Raw genomic sequence first — 24,557 nt, forward strand, 5'->3', positions numbered from 1 at the left:
TGAGTAGAGTTTCTTAACCTTCTGTGTCAGATGTTTGATACCCTGGATGCTGTCACTCAGGTCAATCTCTGAGCCATGCAGGTCTGATCCTCCACCTGACTCTCTCACTAAGCCTGAAGCCCACTGTTTCTGCTTGACTGGCAGCTGCGTGGTGTACCACACTATCTCCAGACCCCAGCACTAAAAGAAGCTGCTAACCTCAGCTTTCTTTTTAAAAAAGGTTTATTTACTTATTATATATACATAAGTACACAGACACACCAGAAGAGAGCATCGGATCTCATTTCAGACAGTTGTGAGCCACCATGTGGTTGCTGGGATTTGAACTCAGGACCTCTGGAAGAGCAGTCAGTGCTCTTAACCACTGAGCCATCTCTCCAGCCCTAACCTCAGCTTTTACATGGGTACTGCCGATCCAAATTTAGTTCTTCATGCTTGTGCGGCAGGACTGTATCCACTGAACCATCTCCCCAGCCTCCTGATTTTGTTTCTTTGACACAGCATCTCCTCATGTAGCTCAGACTGGTCTTGAATTTGCTATGTAGCTCGGATGGCTTTAAACTCCTCCCACCTTTGTGTCCTGAATGTTGAAATTTCAGACGTGAAATTTCTGGCAGTCTCTTAATCTTAGATTGGAAGACTTCTTGATAGTCACTCCTAGGTGTGTGTGTGTGTGTGTGTGTGTGTGTGTGTGTGTGTGTGTGTGTGAGAGAGAGAGAGAGAGAGAGAGAGAGAGAGAGAGAGAAAGAGACAGTGACAGAGAGGTTCTTGGGACTCAAGTCCCTTTTTTGCCTCAGCCTCTTAAGTGCTCAAATTGCCACTATACCTGACCTCTCTTTTCTTTTTTAAATTAATAATTATTTTTATTATTTTTAATTGTGTGTGTGCGTGTGTACATGTACACATACACGAATGCAGGAGGAGTCTGCAGAATTCAGAGGTATGAGATGCCCCCAGGAGGTTGTAAGCTACCTGATATGGGTGTTAGGAATTAGAGTTGGGTCTAAGGACAGTAGATGCTTTTTTTTTCTTTTAAAGATTTATTCATTTATTATATATAAGTACACTGTAGCTGTCTTCAGACACACCAGAAGAGGGCATTGGATCTCTTTACAGATGGTTGTGAGCCACCATGTGGTTGCTGGGATTTGAACTCAGGACCTCTGGAAGAGCAGTCAGTGCTCTTAACCGCTGAGCCATCTCTCCAGCCCCAGTAGATGCTTTTAACCACTGATCCACTTCTCCAGTGTGGAGGATGAGTATGTTGAAGAAAGGGTGACTTATTTTAGTGTGTGTGTGTGTGTGTGTGTGTGTGTGTGTGTGTGTGTGTGTGTGTGTGTGTGTTTCAAGACAAGGTTTCTCTGTGTAGCCCTGGCTGTCCTGGAACTCACTCTGTAGACCAGGCTGGCCTTGAACTCACAGAGATCCACCTGGCTGTGCCTCCCGAGTGCTGGAATCAGAGGTGAGCGCCATCACCACCTGCTGTATCTTCGCTGTTATTGCTGGACGATGCTAAAGTCACAGAGAAGTGGTGGGAAGTTAGAAGGAGGCCGAGTGTGCTCACTCGGGCGTATCCAGAAAGAGGCCAGCGCTCCTGGGTCCTCTCCCCACTCCTCAGTTGTGTTGCTGTCACTGTAACTGCATGTGTAAATGGGTCATCTGTCGCACCTGGGTGTTCCTTTGTCTGTCTCAGCCCAGTGCCCCCTCTTTGAGCATAAGTAGATCTTTGGCTACTAAGAAATGTCACTGAACCTCTGGAGTTGGAATCCTTGGCCTTTATCAGGTACCAGGGGCTCCCTGTTCCGATGGCTTTTCTTCTTTAAAAGCTCAGCACTGCATGTGGCCCTATCCAAGGACAGTGCTCTCCCAGTCATTGTGAGGGGACCCAAAACCGATTAGGAGGAGGGAATCTGTCCCTCCAGAGTCTCCTGGGTGTCAGAATATTTGTAGTTGAAACAAGCTTGTTTGTTGAGCGAGGTCCTTCCCAGGCAGCTCCTGCTCATGTTTCTGGAGTCCTGGTCGCAGCTGTGTTGTCTGCCTCATGACTTCAAGGCACCCAGAGCTGTACATCCTGTGCCCTGTGAAGGTCACAGTGCTAAGTGATGGTGGGCTAACGTTAGGCTTCCTCGGATGGGTGGTTGGAGCATGCTCAGAGACGCCAGTGAGGGGAGTGCCCAACAGTGTTAGGCTCACTCTCCCTGCCATGCCAGAGCATCCTGTGGAGATCCCCACTCCGCCTACCACATAGGAGAGACAGCTGCCCAAAGTCAACAAGATGGGCACGACATGGCGCCTGCCTCAGAACTAATGTCTGTGTGTCTGTAGCCTTAGAGCTCACCACCAAAGGAGAGCCCTGGCCTGAGGTACAGCAGCAGGTGTCTGTGGGCCACACCCTTGTGTACCTTGGCCATGCTGGGCCTGGGATACAGTATCCAGGGTCCATGCACAGGAACCCTTGGCACAAATGCAGGCTGTAGCCTAAGGAATGCAGTCCTGCAAAGGGCTCCCTGTGTACTTCTTGATGGCCAGTGGCCTCTCCCTGGGACTTCCGACTCAGAAAAGGAAAAGTGGGGGTATTTTGTGGGGGGAGTGGGGTCTTAGTGCTGTGGGGTTGTGGCAGGATGCCTGATGTGGGTGTGAGCTGGGTATGAGTGTGTGGACAACTCTTCTGACTTATTTTCACCTCTGAATTAGGCCTTGCAGGAAGACACTTTTTTTTTTTTTTTTTTTTTTTTGGTTCTGTTTTTTGGAGCTGGGGACCGAACCCAGGGCCTTGCGCTTCCTAGGCAAGCGCTCTACCACTGAGCTAAATCCCCAACCCCAGGAAGACACTTTTTAAAAAAATTTTTTTTTGGTTCTTTTTTTCGGAGCTGGGGATCGAACCCAGGGCCTTGCGCTTCCTAGGCAAGCGCTCTACCACTGAGCTAAATCCCCAACCCCAAAAATATTTTTAAGATGTATTTATTTTGTGTATATGAGTTCACTGTAACTGTCTTCAGACACACCGGGAGAGGGCATCGGGTCCCATTACAGATGGTTGTGAGCCACCATGTGGTTGCTGGGATTTGAACTCAGGACCTCTAGAAGAGCAATCAGTGCTTTTTTTTTTTTTTTGGTTCTTTTTTTCGGAGCTGGGGACTGAACCCAGGGCCTTGCGCTTCCTAGGTAAGCGCTCTACCACTGAGCTAAATCCCCAGCCCCAAGAGCAGTCAGTGCTCTTAACCGCTGAGCCGTCTCTCCAGCCCAGAAGACACTTCTTCAAGTGTATTTTCCCTCTGTGATACTTCCTAGGGCCAAGGTTGGCAGCCCAGAAGATTTCAAGACACAGAAAGGCAGGATGCTGGTCCCTGGCCCACCTGCTTGTCTCTGTGTTCTGTAGAGCCCTTCTGGAAGGATACAGCCTTGGGTCTTAGGCAGCCTGTGGGGGCCCCGGGTAACTCGCATGGTTCGGCCTGTAGTAGGGGTGCGGCCCCGGCATGCTGCCATGTTCAAGGCCCTGGTTTCCACCACACTCATCTGTCACTACCCCACCTCACCCCTGCCCTGATGTGCACAGAGAATCATTTCATTGTCCAGCTCAGCACAGGTGTATTAACGGTGTGGGCACAGTGAGGGTCCTCTCCACCCTTCATACTGGGAGTTCTGGCCCTAGAATGGAGACCATTTAAGCATCTCTGGCCATTCCTCAGAGGAAGTTGTCCTCTAGGTAAGACAGTGGTGAGGGGGATGGCCTTGCTGCCTGGAAATGCCACCATGATGGTTAGGTAAGCCAGCCCCAGGACCAAAGTACCCGGAAGAGGTGTTTAGCTCCTGCTTTCTCAGTGACCAGTGACTCCTACTTTATTCCAGGGCAGAGGGCTTGTGGTCCTTTCCCTGAGGAAGCAAGAGGAGAGTGTGGGCAGAACTTACAAGAGAATGTGTGAGGTTCCTATAACTTTGTAAATAGACTCTTAAACCGCTGGCTTAAAACAACAATAGTATATTCACTTCCAGCTTGAGAGGCTATAAATCCAGAATAATGTCTTCCCTGAGGCTGGCTATTTCCTTTACCACACATCACAGTCTATCCACAGGATAGAGCATGCCCGTGTGCAGGTGTCGGATCCCCTGGACCTAGAGTTACAGTCGTAAGTTATAAGCCTCTGTGTGGGTGCCGGGAGTTGAACTGGAAGAGCAGCTAGTGCTCTTAATGGCTAAGCCACCTCTCCAGCCCTGACTTGCAATGTTTTCATACATGAACATAGTGTATTCCCATCAAAATCTCTCATTCTCTGTGTTATTTTTAGTCCATTTCAAGGAAGTTGTTGACACCCCTCCCCACCACCCCCGCTAAGTACTTCAGTATAGATGTCATTTAGCATTTGCTCAGAGCCCACATGCAAGCTTGGGATGGAACCCAAGGCCTTGTGCTTGCTGTGCACCACTGAACCGTAACCAGGCCCCTAGTTATTTCTTATAATAAAATAAAAACCTCGCCTGCAGCTGGGCATGAGGGCACGTTCTTAGGAGGTCGAGGCAGGAGGGTCAGGAGTTCAGGGTTCTCTTCAGCGACATAGTGAGTTCAAAGCCAGCCTGAGCTATATCAGATCTCAACGAAGTGAAATAGAAAACGGGAAATGAAATTAAAGTCCCATGTAATGAAACACATGAATGTCATGGTTCTATTGGTCTCTCAGCTCTGTGCCAACACTTCTGCCGTGGAGGCTGTGGAAGCCTTACCCCATTGTTCACGTTTCCAGAACAGGTCACCTTTGCGTGGCCAGAGATCTGTATCCTACACCTGCCCCGAGCTTGGTTCCAAACTGTACTTGTATCAACTGCCTTCTCGTTGGTCACTGGTGGGCATATTGTACCAGGCCTTGACTCCTACCACCATGTGTTCACTAGTTTTTTTTTTTAAAGATTTATTTATTATATATCCATACACTGTATGCTGTCTTCAGACACCAGAAGAGGGCATCGGATCCCATTACTGATGGTTGTGAGTCACCATGTGGTTGCTGGGAATTGAACTCAGGACCTCTGGAAGAGCAGTCAGTGCTCTTAACCACTGAGCCATCTCTCCAGCCCGTGTTGGCTAGTTTTCTGTCAGCTTGACATACGTCATCTGAGAAGGAGAAACCTTGATTGAGAAATGCCTCCACTGCCGGGGGTGATGGCACACGCCTTTAATCCCAGCACTCAGGATGCAGAGGCAGGTGGATCTCTGTGAGTTTGAGGCCAGCCTGGTCTACCCAGTGAGTTCTAGGATAGCCAGAGCTACATAGTGAGGCATTGGTCCCCAACACCTCTCAAATAAAGAAGCTTGGAATGACAAATGACCAGAAGCTGAGCATGGAAGTTTAAGTAGAAAAAAAAAATAAAGTTTGAGGCTGGAGCGATGGTTCATGGGCTGAGAGAACTTGCTGCTCTCGCAGAGGACTGGGTTTGGTTCCCAGAGGACTGGGTTTGGTTCCCAGCACCACCAAGCAGTTTAACCAGAGCCAAAGGGTCTGATGCCCTCTTCTGGCCTCTGTGGGCACTGCATGCATGTGGTGAGCTTACGTATACGCAGGCAAAGCACTCATAGACAGGAAATAAGAAAACAATTGATCTTTAAATATATTTATTTTGTGTGTGTGAGTGTAGACCCCATGGCAGGCATGGAAATCAGAGGGCAACTTTCAGGAGCCAGTTCTCTCCTTCCATAATATGGACCCCAGGGCTTGAACTCAGGTTGTTTGACTTGGTGGGAAGGACCCTTATCCACGGAGTCACCTCATCAACGTCCCACACCAAGGAATAGCATCTGTCTAACCTGTTTTCACAGTTTCTCTCTCTCTCTCTCTCCCTCTCCCTCTCTCCCTCTCTCTCTCTCTTCCTCTCTCTCACCCCCCCCCTCTCTCTCTCTCTCACACACACACACACACACACACAGACAGACAGACACGTCATGACGATGAGCATACCCATGCCAGCCATAACACATGTGGATAGCTTCCAGATCTTTCCTTCCTCTGCGCTTCTGAGGCTGGCACTCAGGTCTTCAGAACGAGCACTTTTACCGGCTGAGCCATCTTGCTGAGTCTATGTCTGTCGACTCTGTGCATTGTCTTCCTGCTGGGACCAGTTGGGGCCTTGGTCATGTCCCTGGATGTGCTGTCAGAGGTTGGATATGGAGCTGTGTGGGGGCACAGAAGCCAGGCCTGCCCATTGCTCTGTCTTGGTTGTCAATTTATCATCCCCACTCCAGTCTCCGAGATTAGCCCATTGTTAGAGAATTATGAACACTCAAGGTTCGGGGTGCAAGGCAGATCTCAGCCTTGTGCGCTGCTGACGTGGGTCACCTCCAGATCTGCCGCTGGTGGACGGGGTTCCTGCTGTTGCAAGGAGCTTCCTGGGAGTGGTGTGTGGGCATCAGGCGTGTGGGTGAGGGCTTAGAGAAGCCTGCTGTTCTCACTCAGGCCAGGATCGGCCACCGCCCAACTGTGGAGGAGCAGGGCAGACACACCTGTATCCCTTTGCCCCACAGAATTCGTTTGTCAAACAAACACGGGACTCTGACTGTGTGCCTTCCTGTGGGTGGTTCTCCCTCTCAGCTTTCTCCAGTTTCCAAGGCTGATGCTTGACCTGGGTCACAACTCAGTTTTACAGTTCATTTCTTGACAGTGGAAGCTACCCACCCGTATGTGTGGCTTACTTACCGAGAGCCAGTCCCTGGGTGTGTTTCCACCCAATCCTGACAAGCCCTTTGTGGTAAGTGATACCACTTCTGCGAGAGGAAACTGGTACTGCTCAGTCACATGACCTTTGACTCCAGTCTCTCAGCTGGAGGCCGTAGCCAGACCTAGGAGAAATGTAGGTGCTGCATTTTCTCTCTCCCAAATTTATTTATTTATAGGGTTTCTCTGTGTAGCCCTGGCTACCCTGGAACTGACCCTGTAGACCAGGCTGCTCAAACTCAGAGAGATCCACCTGTCTCTGCCTCCTGGGTGCTGGGATTAAAGGTGTTTGCCACAATGTCCAGCCCCAAATTTACTTCTTGAGTTTAGCAAATCCACGTATTTTAAAATTCAGATGGCCTCTGTTTAAATTTTATTTCACGTGTATGAGAGTCTTCCCTGAATGTATGTACATGTACCGTGTGCGTGTCGGATGCTCATGAAAGTTAGGAAGGGCGTTGACTCCTCCAGAACTGGAGACTGTTAGTGTTGTGGGCTGTCCTGTGAGGGCAGAGACATGTCCTGACAATGTCAGTTCTCTCTCAGAGCAGCCGGCGCTCAAATTCAGAGAGTTTGGGGAAGACCTTGAAGGAGTCCTTGTGCCGATGCGCCTGGGTGCCCGTCCTCCCTCCCCACAGGCTGCCAAGAATGTGAGGGTTTCCTGCACATATCAGGACTCGGGCTGTGTACTTCCTGCTAAGGGCAGCCATTGCTCTCTGTTCTGTCTTTTCCCCCTGAGTGGGGGCCTTGGATCAATTCAGCACACAAAAGACATCTTATTGGTTGTTTGAAACAGGGTCTTTCTTTCTGTGTTACTGAGGTTGACCTTAAACTGGAATCTTATTGCCTCAGCTTCCCAGATCCGGTTTCAAGTAAATTTTTTTCTCTTCTCTTCTCTTCTCTTCCTCCCTCCCCCCTCTCTCTTTCTTTCTTTCTTTCTTTCTTTCTTTCTTTCTTTTTTTTTTCTTTTTTTGTTTCTCCGGGCAGGATTTCTCTGTGTACCCTTGGCTGTCCTGGAATTTACTCTATAGATCAGGCTGGCCCTGAACTCAAACATTCACCTCTGCCTGTCAAGTGCAGGAGTTAAAGCTGCGCCACCTCCTGGCTCAAGTAAATGTCTTAATCTGACCCCTTGCCAGGCCATCTTGTTCTTTTTGGTGTCACCTACTGTCCCAGGTGCAGGTGCCCTGTGTGTGTATCAATCTTTAGAGGACTCTAAAGATTTTTTTTCTGTAGGATAGATGTAGCACTGAGTGATCTCGTAGGTGTCGTGATGCAGGGGTGTGCCTTCTAAAAGCTGGCGTGCTAAGTTAGAAGGTGAGAGAGCTGATGACTTTGAGAGACTTGGCAGGCCGCCTTCTGAGGGCTGTGACAGTTCCCTTGTCTGCCGGGGACTGTGTCTGCCACTCCTTCATTGCCCTGTGCCTGAGAGGCAGGGCAGGAAGTCTTTTTGATCTTAAAAAGGCTCTGCTCCTTCCGTCCCTCACTCACTGTCCGAAATACTTCCAGGAGCCCAGGCATGGGCGGGGAATGTGTAGCAAGAGGCCTCCCTAGGATGTATAAAGTCCTCCTTAGTAGAGTCAGAGCTGGGGCAGGGTTGAACCAGATGGATGGTTAACCCTGACCCTGACCTATACCCCACAAAGGAGTTAGTCAGCCACTGCACGACTGCATATCCATCTGGTATCCCCACCCTAGGAAGTGTCTCTGAGTCTGTGAGCTCACTCCTTCCTTGAGGTGATAGCTTGAGTTAGGCAGGAAGGTGCCATTTCTGTTCCCTGGATGATGAAGTGATGTCATCCACTTGCCCCATAACCGTGGCCTGGTCAGAACCTGACAGCTGGCTCCCCGGAGGCAATGCCACCTCGCACCACTGGCGGCAGACACACCTTCCACTGGAGGGGGCTGGGCAGTCCTCCAGCTGAAATCTTCCAGAGACACTCCCCAGCCCCTGGACTTCTCATTTGCTCTTCAGCTAAAGAATCTGGAGTGGCCATCTCTTTCAGGGCGAGGATACCCTGCTTGGGTAAATTAGCGCCAGGCTGCGGCTGCATCTGACAGAAATGACGATGATGGAAACTGAGCGCCTGCCTCCAACTCCGTCCTGACCTAGCATTTCAGACATAACGGGAACTCGTTGGCCCTGCTCCATTATTTATTATCCCTATGGTTTCAAGTAAATTCCTCACTCTGCCTGAGCTCCAGTTTCCTCGTGTGTAGAGAAGAAATCTGGGCAGCTGGGTGTGACAGCACACATAGGTCTCACCCCTCAGCCCCAGCCGAGGACTAACATTTGTTAGTTTTGTGTTATCTCTAGGCCTGGCTGTGTGCACTGTCACCCCAGGAACTCACAAAGCCATAGCTTGCTCATTAAAACCCAAGACCCCACGGAATAGTGGTTACCCCTGTAATCCCAGCACTCAAGAAGCCGAGGCAGGAGGATTGTAATGACTTTGAGCTAGACAATAATAGTCTGCCTCAAAACGGCCATAAGCAAACTCCTTAAATCTTTTGCAACTTGAAGCTTAATTAGATCTGTAAACAATTTTGGGACATCTTTTGTTAACATAGTGACTATTGTACTGGCTGGCTTTGTGTGTCAACTTGACAGAAGCTAGAACCACCAGAGAGGAAGGAGCCTCAGCTGAGGAAATGCCTCTATGAGATCCAGCTGTAAGGCATTCTCTAGTCTCTCAATTAGTGATCAGTGGGGGAGGGCCCAGCACATGGTGGGTGGTGCCGTCCCTGGGCTGGTGGTCCTGGGTTCTATAAGAGGGCAAGCTGAGCAAGCCAGGGGAAGCAAGCCAGTAAGTAATATCCCTCCATGGCCTCTGCATCAGCTCCTGCCTCCAGGTTCCTGTCCTGCTGGAGTTCCTGTCCTGACTTCTTTGCTGATAAAGGGTAGTGTGGACGTATGAGCTGAGTAAGCCCCTTTTCTCACCAACTTGTCTTTTGAGCATGGTGTTTTGTTGCAGGATTAGAAACCCTAACAGAGACAACGATTGACGCACTAAAAAACGTTCTTCTCGCAGGCCAGGATGGCAGCACCGTCGGTAGAGCCATCTGCACCAGCATGCACAGGAGGTGCGGGCTCAGTCTCCACCACATTAACCGATGCATTTGCACTGGAGGTGGAAGCAAGAGGGTCAGAAATTCAAGTTTCTCCTTAGCTACGTGCTGAGTTTCAAGTCCAGCCTGGGCTCCATGAGACATTGTCTTTTTACAAATTCCAGCCAGAAAGCTGCTCTGGGCTGAAGACTAGGACTGGCTGGGTGCTCAGAACCAACTAATGTCCACCAGCCTGCCCCGCCTTCCTGATCCCCAGCGTGACCTTTCCAGGAGGCTCTCTCTTCTTGCTCAACGTTCGTTCATCTTTCCAGTGCCTGGATCCAGTCACAGCCACAAAGTTTTGCTAAGCATTCATTGTGGGTGGGGGACAGTCCCTGGGATGACAGATGACAAACCTCCAACAGCATGCTCTCTCAGTGCTCGCTCTCTCTCTCTCTCTCTTGCCTCACTGATTTGGGGGATGGGCTGTTCCCCATTATTTTTTTTTCTTTTTTTCGGAGCTGGGGACCGAACCCAAGGCCTTGCGCTTCCTAGGCAAGCGCTCTACCACTGAGCTAAATCCCCAACCCCTGTTCCCCATTATTTTAATGGGGCTCTCAGTGTCTTTGGCGGCCTTCCTGGCTCCGGTCGCAGTCTGAACGCATTTGTGAAGTCAGCAGGTTGTTTGTTGCTCTTCACTCTAGAGCTTCGGGAAGCTGCGGTTCACATCCTTACACGGTTCTACCTCTACACCCGGTCAAAGGAGGCCTGGGAACGGGACGGGGATGGCTGGAAGTGGGGTAGTTGAGGGGTTGCTGGCAGCCACATTCTAAGGTCTCTGGCCTTCCTCCTTGAGCCACCCTCACCTGCCAGCCGAGGCACTTGATTGTCAACCCCTTCACCTGTTGCCTTCGGCTCCTCATCCATGAAATGGGCGCCGAAGCCACCCACGGCCTGGGCTGTAGCTGAGCCCACGAGTAAGGCCTTGAAAATGCTGACACTCTTCTTGGCGTTCACACTGATGTGTTTGGTAAATAGAACACAGAGTCCAGCTTCCGCCTGCCCTCCAACCCAGGGACTCCTCCTTTGAGAGGTGCCTTCGGAAAAAGCCCAACCCCTGGGTCACCCGTGAGATTAGGATTTATTTGCCTACGGACCCACGGTTTCCTATCTTCCTGTGCGTCCTTGCTCACAGGACCCCAGTTCTAGGGAAGCCGTCTCAGACTATTAGTCTCCCCCACAGTGACAACTGAGCGGCCCCCATTCTTCAGCTCGCACCCAGCCCTGCTGACTCTCCGTCCCTGACTTCCTCCTCTGAGCTGTTGTATGGACCACGGGAGGGAGACCTGCCTACGAGGCTCCACCTCACTCATGCTCTGTAGCCTGAGCCCTGCCCACACTGGCTTAGGCTTGGGGGTGCCAAGTATCTGTGCTTTCTGGTGCTCCTTTGGGGGTGCCCTGTACAGCTTAGGGAACATGGAACAGAAGGAGTGAGTAGCCATGTTTGTGGGGTCTCTGGGCTTCCGAGATAATCTCGATTGTTTTCTCTTGCAGAGCCTTCGACCATGGTGGTCCCACCCGCCAACTCAGAAGCCCAGGTATTGAAAAGCCATTTTAAACTTCCTGCTATAATAAAATCTGGTCTGTTGTGCTGGATAGGTTTTGTCAACCTGACACAAGCTGTATCATCCGAGGGGATGGATCTCAGTTGAGGGTATGCCTCTATAAGATTGCCCTAAGGGGCTGGAGAGATGGCTCAGAGGTTAAGAGCACTGACTGCTCTTCCAGAGGTCCTGAGTTCAATTCCCAGCAACCACATGGTGGCTCACAACTATCTGTAATGGGATCTGGTGCCCACTTCAGGCTGCAGGCAGACATGCAGGCAGGCCACTGTATACATAATAAATCTTAAAAGAAAAAAAGTTTGGCCTGTAGGCAAGCTTGTGGGGCATTTTCTTGGTTCCTGATTGATGTCATTGTGGGAGTGCCACCCCTAGGCAGTGGCCCTCAGTGGTGTGAAAAAGCAGGCCGAGCAAGCCACGAGGAGCAAGTCCACCGTAAGCAGCACCCCTCCGTGGGCTCTGCTTCAGTTCCTTCCCTCGGTGGTGAGGGTTTACACCCTGAGAGTTGTAAGCTGAAGGAAGTGTCTTTTTTTTTTTTTTTTGGTTTTTTTTTTCGGAGCTGGGGACTGAACCCAGGGCCTTGCGCTTCCTAGGCAAGCGCTCTACCACTGAGCTAAATCCCCAACCCCGTCTTCTCCCCCCCCCCCCCCCCCCGAGCTGGGGACCGAACCCAGGGCCTTGCGCTTGCTAGGCAAGCCTTCTACCACTGAGCTAAATCCCCAACCCCAGAAGTGTCTTCTTCAATTGCTTCAGTCGTAGTGTTTTATTGCCATGATAGGAAACTAATTAAGATGCCTGTATGGTAGAATATCAATATGAAGTATACAGAGTTATTCTATCCTTTGGTTGAGCCTCGTGTGCTTAGAACACAACATACTGGATCCTTCCCCTGTTTGGGAGTGGGATCATTAAGGGAGCCCGTCTGCTGACCACAGCCCGTCTATTGACCATACTCTCTGGGCCGCTGGAAAACAATGTGGTCTGCTGACAGGCTTCTCTGCAAGGAGTTCCTGGCACACGGAAACCAGCCAATGACCAATGACCAAACCTTGCATTTCCACGCATTGTCTTGAGGTAGTGGTCTGATGTTTATTTCTCTTGTTGTATTATATGGTTTTGTGTAACCCACACAGACCCCAACTTTACATGTAGCCATAACTGGCTGAGACTTTGAAATCCTGATGCTCCTGCCTCAGTTTCCCAAGTAGTGCACCACCCTGCTTGGCTTTCCACTGCCTTTTTGCTCTGTTTCAGTTCTGGTTCTTTTTTTTTTTTTTTTTTTTTTCAGTGAGTGATATTTATCTGTTGTGATATTCCCTCTGTTTCTTCTAATTGTTTCTCAAGAGCGGAAGCCACTTATGTCCTAGGATGAGAAGGGACCTTTGGGGACCAGAAAAGAGCAGTGAGTGCAGAGTTAGAAAGTGGGGTCCCAGTACACATGGCCTGCTCTGCTGTTTTATTCCTTTGAAATGTGGCCTTCAAAGTGTAATTTATAAAATAATTTATAAGGCCATAGGCAGTGGTACAGACCTGAAATTCCAGCTTCTTGGGAGACTGAAGCTTTGAGGGAAAATACTGAAGGGATGTGAAGGGAGGGAGAAAGGGAGGTGAGGAAGGAGGGAGGGAGGGAACCTTTGCATTTATGTATTTAGCATGATAGCATTTCAAGGGCGAGGTAAGCATGGATCAGGGGGATTCCGTGTGTTACATAAAGACAGCAACAAAGCCAGCTCAGAATCTGAATGCCTCCTCCTCCCCCTTCTCCCCACTTCTCTCCCTCCTCTTCTTCCTCCTCTTCCTTTTCCTCCTCCTTCCCCTCCTCTCCTACTTCTTCCTCCTCCCCTCCTTCCTCCACCTCCCCTCCCTTCTCCTCTTCTTCTTCTCTAACCTACACCTTTCCTCAAGAAGAAAAATATACTTCCTTGTATTTAATTAATTTGTTTGTCTACTTGGTTTTTCTGAGGCAGGGTCTCTCTACCTAGCTCTGGCTGTCCTGAAACTCACTGTGTAGACCAACTTGGCCTCAAACTCACAGAGATCCTCCTGTATCTGCCTCCCAAGTGCTGGGATTGAAGGCAAATACCCATGTACCCGTCTGGCACTGCATCTTACCAGCACACATAGTTCTCAACGCCAGCGACAAGAGGCAAGACACCCCGCGACCTTGACATGTCACACTGAGTGCACTGCCAAGCGTTGCTTATGAACTCTGTGAAAATGGCGCTTTTATAGATCGTTAGCCGGAAGTTGGGAAGGAACAGCTGTGCTTCTAAGACATCCCTATCGCCACGTGGCCCTCGGCTGTCTGTACTCACAGCTGTATCAAACTCGGGGTAGCTGATTTCGCTGATCCCAGGTGGGCTGGCCTGGGACATCAGCTGACCCTCGTTATCCAGAGTTCACAGAGGTGCAGCTGCTACCCGCCTCCTGGAGGACGCCTCCAATTCCACGCCATGACATACCTGTAAAGAGCTTTGAACGGGGAGTCCTAGATGGGCGTTCTCAGAGGCCGCATGTGAGCCTTACAGCTCTGTCTCCTGAGTACAGTGAGGGAGCCACTCAATAGTTAAGCTTTGTCCTGGCTTCTCGGGCTTCACGAACTGCCCGCCTGGCTGGGCAGCCCCTCTAATTGCAATCAGATTCCAGGCTGATGGCCATGCTGGAACTGGTAGGGTTGGAGGTCCTGATACTGGCCAGCTGCCCAGCTCTCCTAATGGTAAGCATTCTCCATGTCCCAGAGAAAGTTTCCAGAGAGCTGGGACACAGAAAGGCTTTTACCAAAGCAGCCATCAGATAAGAGGCTTGGCTGGACAGCCTTTCCCCTGGCTTGCTGCCAGTGTAGGCCAGCAACCAGAAAAAAGAGTGGCTGGGACAGATTGGTGCATTGGGATGGGTGGGGGGCTTCCGGCTCGCTTCTCAGTCTGTCTCCTACCCATGGAGTCATGTGGAGACCCTACCAGTGCTATGCAGCTGAGCATCACACAGCCCCGAAGCACATGGACACCTTGTAGCCCCTCACTCTTACCTGGCATCTACCGCTACACAAATGAATTTACTGCGTGAGCTCTCCATGCTTCTGTCCCCTCACCTTGCTAGCCCTCCCTTTCTGTGGTCATAGCCAAGAGCGGTCGGTCCTGAGATGGTCCCTGGAGTCTCCAGTTTCCCAGAGCACTCTACCGTGACCGCGACTAAAGCCCTGTCGCCATCTTCCACCTGTCAGGTGTGACCAGCCACTAGATGAGTGCCAAGCCCTCTTACCCTGCATTCATGGGTGTGCCCTGGAGCCAGTCTGTGACTCTGACCTGCTTAAGGTAGAGAAAACTCGAATGAAAGCAGCCCAGGGGTGGGCCAAGGTTTGCTTACTGTGGCTTTATTTACTCTCTCCACCAGTCCTCTTGAGTCCAGTGTTACCTTCCCCAGGTACCTTAGGCTCCAGTGATCTCTTCCGAGATGTCCCTGTAGGACCCAGAGACCTTATCTCTTGCCCAACCCCGGCTTTGACCAATTATTGCTCTGCCTGCCTCAGGCTCAGGTTTCCTGGGATACCGGGCCAACCAGGAATGAGTGGAGAGACCACTGGTGCATGCAGAAAGTTTAGAGCATAGCACAGGCGGACCCAGCTCCCAGGTCTAGCTCGTCCAGCTTCTAGTTGCGATTAAGCAGTTTGAGCTTTCTGTCCCTCTGTCCCTCTGTGCATGAGATGGGAGGTTGTGTCAGGGGGTTGTCGTGAGGTTAAGTAGGAGGAGTCTTATACAGGCCCAGGATAATGTCTGACATGGTAGAGCTCTATTTGTGTGCGTGCCTTTGATAGGCTTTCCTTTTTTCTTAACAAGTATGTGTTTTATGTATTTGTGTGGCTTTGGGTCTGTCTGTCTGTTTGTTATCCATCATCTATCTATCATCTAACTATCATCTATCTATCATTGATCTATCTATCACCGATCTAGCTATCATCTATCTATCTACTATCTATCTATCTATCATCCATCTACCTATCATCTACCTATCATCATTGATCTATCTATCATCTATCTATCTATCATCTATCATCTATCTATCATCTATCATCTATCTATCTATCATCTATCTATCTACCTATCTATCATCTATCTATCATCTATCTACCTGTCTGTCTGTCTATTTATCTATCTATTTATCTATCTACCTGGCATGTATGTTGTACTTTGTGAATACCTAGTACCTGAGGAGGTCAGCAGAGGGTGTTGGGCCCTTTGGAACTAGAGTCATGGACGTTTGTGAGCCACCAGGCAGGTACCAGAAACTGAACCCAGGACCTCTGGAAGAGCACCCAGTGCTCTTAACCACTGAACCATCTCCAGCTCCAGATAGTCTGCCCAAAGGAGGAAAATAGGGCAACCATTCATTCAGTAGTACTGGGAATTGATCCTTAGATCTTGCACGTGCCATGCAATATCCTCCAGCCTCGGTTTATCTTTTTATTGTGAGATGGGATTTCACTAAATCGCTTAGGCCCGCCTCAGTCTTGCAGTGTAGTCCAGAGGCAGGTCTTGAACTTGTAATCTTCCTGTCTTTGCCTCCCGAGTCCCTGAGGTTTACAAACTGAGTCACTAAGTTTGGCCTGTAACCCTTACGTTTATATTTATTTGTTTCGAGACAGGCTTTCAGTCTGTAGTCCAGACTGGCCTCAAGGTCAGAATTGTCTTGCCTCAGCCCCTCACATGCTGGGATCACAAGTCTGTGCCACCTCAGCCAAATTTATGGAAGCCTTTTGAAACATCAAATTTATGGAAGCCTTTTGAGACATCAAATTTATGGAAGCCTTTTGAGACATCAAATTTATGGAAGCCTTTTGAAACATAAGAGCAAGCGCTAGGCAGATGAGGGGTCCTGTTACCCCTCCTATGTATTCAGATGTGCCAGCGCCCATTGCAGTGTTCCATGTCTGATTAACCCTAACTGGTGGAGGGGGATAGTCACATGGGCATGGAGGAGAATCTGGAGGCAGCATCTGGAGGACAAACAGGAAACAACAGCCTCCAGTGCACTCCCCAGCCGCCACCGTCCCCAGGTCATTGTCGGCGGCTCTGAAGGTAGCTGTGAGGGTTCCTTGCCAAGTGAAGCAGAAATGCTGAGGTAAGAGGACTCTGCAGAAAAAAAACCTCAAAGATGCTTCATGTGCTTTAAAAAAGAATTACTGAGGCTGGAGAGATGGCTCATCTGTTAAGAGCACTGGCTGTTCTTCCAGAGGATTTGGTTCTGATTCCCAGCACAGACAGGGAGGCTCACAATGTCTGTAACGCCAGTCTTGGGGGGACCTGGCATGCTATTCTGGCCTCCACAGGCACACAAAACACCCATACACATAAAATAAAAATAACATGAAAGTTTAAAAGACTTATTGTAAGGCGTGGGGACATGCCTGGAATCTTTAGGGAAGTTAGAACAGAAGGCTTAGAACTTTAGGGACAACCAGGGCTATGTCATTTGAAACTTTGCCTCAAAATAAATATTATGGAGAATTTCAGGAAACCCAGTCAACTGAAGCACCGAGGGCCTCTCACAGTGAGTTCCACCAGTCCCCAGGTCCTGACCCCGTGCCCTCCATGCCTTCTTGCCCATCACATGCCCTCAGTGAGGTGGTTTTCTCCCGGCTTTGGTCAAGCATGTATATATTCCCAGAAAAGTTATGTTCCTGTACAAAGATGTGAGGCTGGGTGTGGTGTGGAGCACTGCTGGGTGTGGATGGTGGAGCACAACTGCAGTCTCAGCACTCAGGAGGCTAAAGCAGGAGGGTCATGAGTTTGAGGCCAGCTAGAGCTACATAGATACCCTGACTCAGGCTGGCTGTTACTGTAACAAACTCCTCAGATGATCAGAAAGGGAAGATTTGGCAGGCAGTATGATTCAGTGGCAGAACGCTTACTCCGCATGCCACATGGGTCTGGTTCAAGCCTCCCCAAAGCAAGGAGAGATTTATTTCAGCTCACAGTTTCAGAAGTTTTAGTTCATGGCTGCTTAGTTCTACTCCTCTGGACCTGTGGTGATGTAAGACACCATGGCAGGATTTCATGGAGAAGGCGGCTGCTTATCCCTTAGCTGGGTATAAAAAGAACAAAATAGCTGGGTATGAAAAGAACAAAAGTTGGAGGTCAGTTTCCAGCAGCTCTTCCTAGGCTATGCCTTCAGTGAGAGAAAGACCCCCCCCCCCAATTCAACCTCACCTCTTTATTTTTATTTATTTTTTGGTTCTTTTTTTCGGAGCTGGGGACCGAACCCAGGGCCTTGCGCTTCCTAGGCAAGCGCTCTACCACTGAGCTAAATCCCCAACCCCTCACCTCTTTATTTTTGACAGGGTCTCACTATATAGCCCAGGTTAGCCTAGAACTCACAGAGCTCTGCCCTTCTCTGTCTCCCAGATGCTGGGATTGAAGGTGTATATAGCCATGCTCCAGCAGTTCCCCCATGGAAGCACATAGGCCTTTGGTGGGGGGACGTCTAAGAATTTAACGCTAGGCCTGGGTGTGCTGTAGTGGTAGAGCACCTTCACATCATGTGTGAAGTCCTGGGTTCGATACCCAGCACTACGAAACCAAGCTCCCAACCCCCAAACTACAGTAATCAAGCAGCATCCCAGCAGCAGTCGGAGCCAGCTGGTCTTCCTGCTCTGATTTATGCCGCACCGTTACATGACAGGAGATGCTAGTGCTTATCTAGATTACCTCTTTACTAATTATGTTTTGGAGGACATATACACTGCAATCAGCACCAGTGCCAAGACAAGTTCTTTTCTTTCACGTAAAAGGCATGAGCCGTCCCATCCCAATTGGGCCCTGGCTCAGGGAGCTCCTAATTTTTCTATTGACCTCGATGGGCTCAGCTTGCTTAGAGTCAAGCCAATGGGTCCGCAGTATATCAAGGCTTTTCATCTCATCTACAGTGTGTGTTTGTCTGTTCCCTGTATTACGATGCCCCGCTGTGGACACATGCCACCTTGTCTCTGCTAGGAAGAACAACACATGACTGACTAGTTTATAAGCTAGTCTTGTGTGGATGTACTTTCCCGCTTCTCTGGGTTAAATACCTGGGAGGGGAGGGCACACATCCAGTGTATGTTAGTAAAAATTTTCCTGTTTTCTAAAGTAGCTGTGCTGTTTGGGGAACATCTTTTTAACAGTGGTCTATGGTTTGTACCACGATGATTCCTCTGTGGCAAAGCCAGGCTGAGATCTCTTTTCCCAGTGTCTCATTCTGTCTGCTGTCTCATTGGTCTTGTGGTGGAGGGTGCTGCTGGTTGTGGGCTCCAGTATCCTTGTGACTCAAAATCTCTGGTGACCATATGACATCTCTGTCCCTTAGATGGTGCAGTCACTGGGCTTTGCCATCTACCGTGCGCTGGACTGGGGGTTAGACGAGAATGAGGAGCGAGAGCTCAGCCCGCAGCTGGAGAGGCTCATCGACCTCATGGCCAACAGCGACTGTGAAGACAGCAGCTGCGGGGCAGCAGATGAGGGCTACGGGGGTCCAGAAGAGGAGGAGGAGGCTGAGGGCGGCCCCCGAGCTGTGCGCACCTTTGCTCAGGCCATGCGGCTGTGTGCCTCACGCCTGACGGATCCCCACGGTGCGCAGGCCCACTACCAGGCAGTGTGCCGAGCTCTCTTTGTGGAGACGCTCGAGCTCCGTGCCTTCCTGGCCCGGGTGAGGGAGGCCAAAGAGGTGAGGATGTGGGTTACAAGTAGTTGGGGCTGGTGCTGGGCGGAACAGGGGAGATGGATGGGAGGTGGGTGTAAAATCAGGTGGGGATGGGAGTAAGGAGGTGATGGGGCCTGTCTTTCGTCATCCAACAGGCGGGAAGAGCCTTGGTACCTGACTGTACCTTCCTAGGAACACCTATAGCTTTGCTCCTCCCCCAAGCTGGGCACTGTCCTAAACGTTCATACATTTTAAACTTTGTGCCTTCTTTCTATCGGGTGTTCAGAGAAGGGAATCAGGAGTGGGCCGTAGCCTTTATTCCTACAGTATCACTCCTGTTTCCTCTAAATTAGCCATTACCCTCCCAGACCTGGCTCTCAGCTCTGCAAGAGGGAGATCTGCTATGGCTGGCCTCTCTAGGCCCAGCTCCTTTGGAAAGTGTGGTGTTAAAGACACATGAGGAAGTGGCTGCTTCTTCCCTTGCAGACCACACAGACAGGTCCACCAGCTTGGAGAAGTGAACAGGCGCCACCTCTGAGAGTTGGGGTTCCTCGTCCCAGTGCCAGAGCCTATTTAGAATATAGTGGGTCCCTGAGCTAGATTCCCTCTAGGTTTCCATAACCCAGAGTTCTGGCTTGGCACCTTTGACTCTATACTTTGTTGAAGAACTTGCTACAGCTTGAAAAGAACCACTATTTTTTTCTGTGAAGTAGGCCATCCTGCACCCCCAACATTTCAGTGATGGTGAAGGGGGCACTTAGCAGAGGTCAGGTGAGGCCAGCTATTCTCTTAGTGTGTTAGCGTGTTAGTGTGTTAGAGTCACGTCTTTCTGTCTTGCTCAGGTAGAAGCTCATCTGTAAGTGAGTTGATGCTGACCTGGGATTCCACATTGCCCTTTTTTTTGCTGGATGGCTCTTCCTGTACCCTAGAGGTCATAGCTAACGTCCTGACCCTCTGGAGCCTGCATGGGCTCTGAGGAGTGTTGGAGTAACAGAGTCTGGGATCCAGCTTGAGCCAGTTGATCCTCACTTGTAACTACAGCATGCCAACCTTGGGGGGCTCTCCTTTCAGCTCCCAGGATTCAGTGTACCGACCCCATCTTCCCTCTCCACTCCTCCCTGGCACCTTAGAGACACTCTCCTGACTATGTTCCCTGTGGCTGTCAGGTGGTCCTTGGGCACAAAAGTTCTCTGCACACGGTCTGTTCTGTTGCACAAATCAATCTCTTACGCAGACAAAGGAGCCGTTGCTTAAGCAGGGACACACACTTCTACACTCCATTCCCCTGGTCCCAGAGACAGGTCAGGGAATGGGTGCTGGAGATGTAGGGTCCTGGACAGACACGCCCGGGCTAGTCTGGGCTAGTGTTTCGGCCAGGAGCAGGTCCTTGGGGTCAGGTGTAGCTATTCTAAGTAGGCCAGGAGAGCACCCTCCATGCCCTTTGCCCCAGGAATCCCACACAGTAGTGGGGCTCTCAACAGTTTGGCTTGGGGAGAAAACCAGGGTAGCTTGCTGGCTCTGCCCTTGTTGGGTGGGAGCTTCTAAGGAGTAGATATTTCCCTACAGCGAGGACTCAGTGAGAGCAGATGCTCCTGGCTTCTGCCTAGAGTCAGAGCCCCCAAGGCAGTAAGTTCAGCATCTTTACCCCCCAGTTCCCGGGCCCCTCACCATGATGTTAGCACTTTATACCTAGACTGCATCCTGGGACCTGCGGGCAGCTCACCCTGTCACCTGACTACTGTCAGTTCCACCCTTACTTGAAGACTAGCACTTGCCACGCTATGCTGGGCTCGAGACTTAGAACAGCAGCTAAGGGAGCATACACAGCTTCTGAGACGCTAGTTGGCGGTGACCTCCAGTGTGGGCCATGCATAGAGAAGCAGCCACTAACACACCAAGAGAAAAGCTGGGCTCATGGCTTGCCTAGGGTGTCCTGAGGTGCTGGGTGAAGTGAGATCTGGAGGGAAACGGGTGCTTCCTTTTCTGCATGAACAAGCTGTCTGGGACAGTGCCCCTCTGAGGCATGTAGATCAGATGGGAGCCAGTGCCATGCGGACACCAGGCTCTCACCAGGCCCTGCTTAAGAGAAGTGACCAGAGAGAAGATTTGAAAAGTCCCTGTGCCATTCCAAAGCTTAGGTACAGTTTCCCAGATTTCCCAAGCCACAAAGCCAGGGTCAGGCGCCTTCATGGGTCTTTTTTAGCTGGTCAAGTGGTGGATGTGCCTCCTGCTGGGTGGGACTTGCAGGCCTGCTGTGCGTCCCTCCGCCCTCCACACTAAACTAACTAACTAACTAACTAACTAACTATGGTCCCAGATGCTGCAGAAGCTAGGAGAGGATGAGCCACGGGTAGAGAAGCCGCTGGCCGAGCTCGACCACCTGGGACACACAGACTGGGTAAGACACGGGTTCCTCCGGCCTGGGACAGAGAGCACAGTACACCCAGAAGGGTTCGTGCTGGGAGGGCCATGAGTGCCAGAGTGGAGGCCATTTTCTTTTCTGGTCAGGCCCGGCTGTGGGTCCAGCTCATGCGGGAGCTCCGTCACGGGGTGAAGCTGAAGAAGGTGCAAGAGAAGGAGTTCAACCCCCTGCCCACCGAGTTCCAGCTCACGCCCTTCGAGATGCTGATGCAGGATATCCGTGCCAGGAACTATAAGCTGCGAAAGGTCATGGTGAGCCAGGGCCCTGTTGTCCTTCGCAGCAGCCCGGCCTGGTCCCCTCGTCCTGCCGGCTGCCGCTCCCTTCGCTCCCCACTAGCAGTCCTTGTCCCTATCCTTGTGCGTGGTCAGAGTTTGATATTCATCTGCAGATGTGAACAAGGCAGATGTGTTTCCACATCTCTTGGCTGTACTGGAACACAGTATATGAGGGCATGAAGAAGGTTCCTGAGGATCAGGGGGGCCCTCAGAGCCAGTCGCAGTTTCCATTTTATACACATGGGCACAGCCTTTTGTGCACTGGTGTCAGCCTTAACATTTCATACAAAGAAGTTCATTCCATCCCTAGAACAACCCATGAGATGGGCCCCACAGCGCCATTTCCTGAAGACACTGGATCAGGTAGCTGTGGCAGTCGTTATGGCTCATTAGACCTTGAATGCCATGCTGTAGCCACTGCTGGGTGTGGCCCACATCTCTGCTACGCACCTGTTAGAGAAGCACCGGGTCCCAGAGAGGGAAGTTGGCCATGATGACCAGGCTGTACTCAAAGCTGTGTGAGCCACCCTGGTCACCCTAACACCAGCAGTTGGCCCTTGCAAGCTCAGGGTGGCCCCGCCCCTCCCGGCAGGTCGATGGCGACATCCCTCCCCGAGTGAAGAAAGACGCCCATGAGCTCATCCTGGACTTCATCCGTTCACGGCCTCCACTGAAGCAGGTACAGGTCCATACCGTCTCCTCCGGATGCTCTGGGGCTGCTGCCCTCCCGACCACCCTGGGAGGTGTCTTAGTGCACCTCTGCCTGAGGTGCCGTTGAGGGCGCTTTTGCCCGCTAGCTGGAAGGTTGGGCATGATCCTTAGCATAGGGCTTTGGGGTCTCTATCTTCTTCCTCTCGGGGAGAGGTTTGGGCCATTTACACCCCACGCCAAGTGTCACAAAGCTTCCTTGGGTAGTTCTTCCTTCTGGGTTACTGAGCGGTAGCACCGAGTCTCCCCGACCACTCCGGCCTTTCCCTAGGGCGGGCCCATGTCACCTCCTGCACCCCTTTCCCACTTAGTGTGTCATGTCGATGGCAGGTCTCAGAGAGACGGCTTCGCCCTGTGCCACAGAAGCAAAGAACACTGCACGAGAAGATCCTGGAGGAAATCAAACAGGAGCGGAGGCTTCGTCCAGTAGGGGCCCAGCACTTGGGAGCCCGTGGTGAGCAAAGGGACAGGGTGCATGGTGGGAGAGAAGACATTCCCCAGTAGACCTAGCTGGGGCCACAGATCAAATTTTGGGACTGGTTTTAGCCCTCAGAGCTCCTTAAGTTTATTTTATTTTAATTCGTAAACTTTTTTTATGTAAACCTGTGAAGTCTTAACCAGAGGCCTGTAAAAGTGAAGTAATCTTGCACTCTAGGCGCCGAGCTGATTTTGCCTGTATGTGTTGTTATAATGGATGACAAATCTCAACATTTGAGAGGCAAATGAAATAAAAGCCAAGTTTCTAAGTGCTTGAAAGCCAGGTGTGTATTCAAATATCTGAGACCTGGTCTTTCTGGCAAAATGAGGCTGGTGAGTTCAACCCTGCTTCTTTGGGTTAGGTGGGTCTCTCGAGGCCAGAGTTACCCATTGTTAATGGATGACCAGCCTTCGGTCCCCTTCTAAGTGGAGAATTAAACCAAGTGGTACTCATGAAGCTGTTCACACCCATGTTGTCCCCTGTCCTCACCCCGGCACCCTCCTCATAGTCCTCTTCATCCTCCTCCTCCTCCCACTCACCATCCACTCCTGCCCTGAGAGACTGTCTTCCCTTAGCATCCACTGCTTTGCCTTTCTTGCCTGCCCCCACCCCCAGTTCAACATCTCTTCTTTTTTCCCTTGAGAGAGAGAGGGAAGGGAAGTCTTCCTGTGTAGCCCTGGCTAGCCTGGAGTGCTGTGTAGACTGGGCTGGCCTCAGACTCACAGAGACACCTACCTCTGTCTTCTAAGTGCTGGATTAAAGGTGTGCACCACCACTCAGTTCAACGTCTCTTCCTGCCGTGCTCTCCTTCCTCTTCACTCCTGCTCAGGTCTCCTCACTTCCCCGCTTACCGTCCACTCCTACACTGGCCTCCTTGTCTTTCCTGACCACCGTCCACTCCTTCACTGGCCTCTGCATCTTCCTTATTCATAGCCCACTCCTGCCCCGGCCCCCTTGTCTTTCTTGCTGGTCCTGCACTCTGGCTTTGGGCTCCTTGCCCTTCCTGACTCACATCCACCCCTGCCCCGGTCTCCCTGCCTCTGCTGCTCACCGTCCGCCCCTGTGCTGACTCTCTCTCCACTCACTGTCTACCCTGCCTTGTTTTTTCCTGCCGTCAGGGTTTGGTTCTCTGCCCTGCATCCTCAACGCCTGCTCCGGGGACATCAAGTCCACTTCCTGCATCAACCTGTCTGTCACAGATGCTGGGAGTGGGAGTCAGCGCCCACGGCCCCGGGTCCTGCTGAAAGCCCCGACCTTAGCAGAGATGGAAGAGATGAGCACGCCTGAGGTCAGGGGGTGGAGATGCTCCATGAGACCACGCCGATGGGGCTGGGGAAGGCCGGACAGGACAGGGGTCTTTGGTCAGCTGAGTAGGCATGCTCTAACCATTGGGTGGCAGGGTCCCCTCCCTAACTTCTCAGATCAAGGGTACCCTTGGATCAGAGGGACAGAGCCCTCTGAACAACACAACCACAGAGGCTGAAGTGGAGGTTGTTGTCTTGTGGCCAGACGAGTAGCCTGAGTAGCCGCAGATGCTGTGAGAAGCTGGTCCCGGGAAGCTCCCTGGCCTAGGATGGCAGGGGACCTCAGTGCTGGCCATCTCCGAGGGCTCAGCCCCCTGTAGAGCTGCCT

At 51.1% G+C, this 24,557-nt stretch overlaps 1 protein-coding gene across 1 annotated transcript in view; it reads left to right on the forward strand.

Moving 5' to 3' along the window:
- Positions 1-24,557, forward strand: part of Spire2 (spire-type actin nucleation factor 2) — a 38,818-nt gene that overhangs the window by 2,430 nt on the left and 11,831 nt on the right. Inside the window, 7 exon segments of the mRNA NM_001127538.2 lie at positions 11,304-11,347; positions 18,710-19,066; positions 21,360-21,440; positions 21,551-21,715; positions 22,332-22,418; positions 22,778-22,901; positions 24,044-24,213. Coding sequence (NP_001121010.2) covers positions 11,304-11,347; positions 18,710-19,066; positions 21,360-21,440; positions 21,551-21,715; positions 22,332-22,418; positions 22,778-22,901; positions 24,044-24,213 — 1,028 coding nt within the window.

The sequence above is a fragment of the Rattus norvegicus genome, chromosome 19 (assembly GCF_021556685.1).
Source record: "Rattus norvegicus strain SHRSP/BbbUtx chromosome 19, alternate assembly SHRSP_T2T, whole genome shotgun sequence".
Lineage (NCBI taxonomy): Eukaryota > Metazoa > Chordata > Mammalia > Rodentia > Muridae > Rattus > Rattus norvegicus.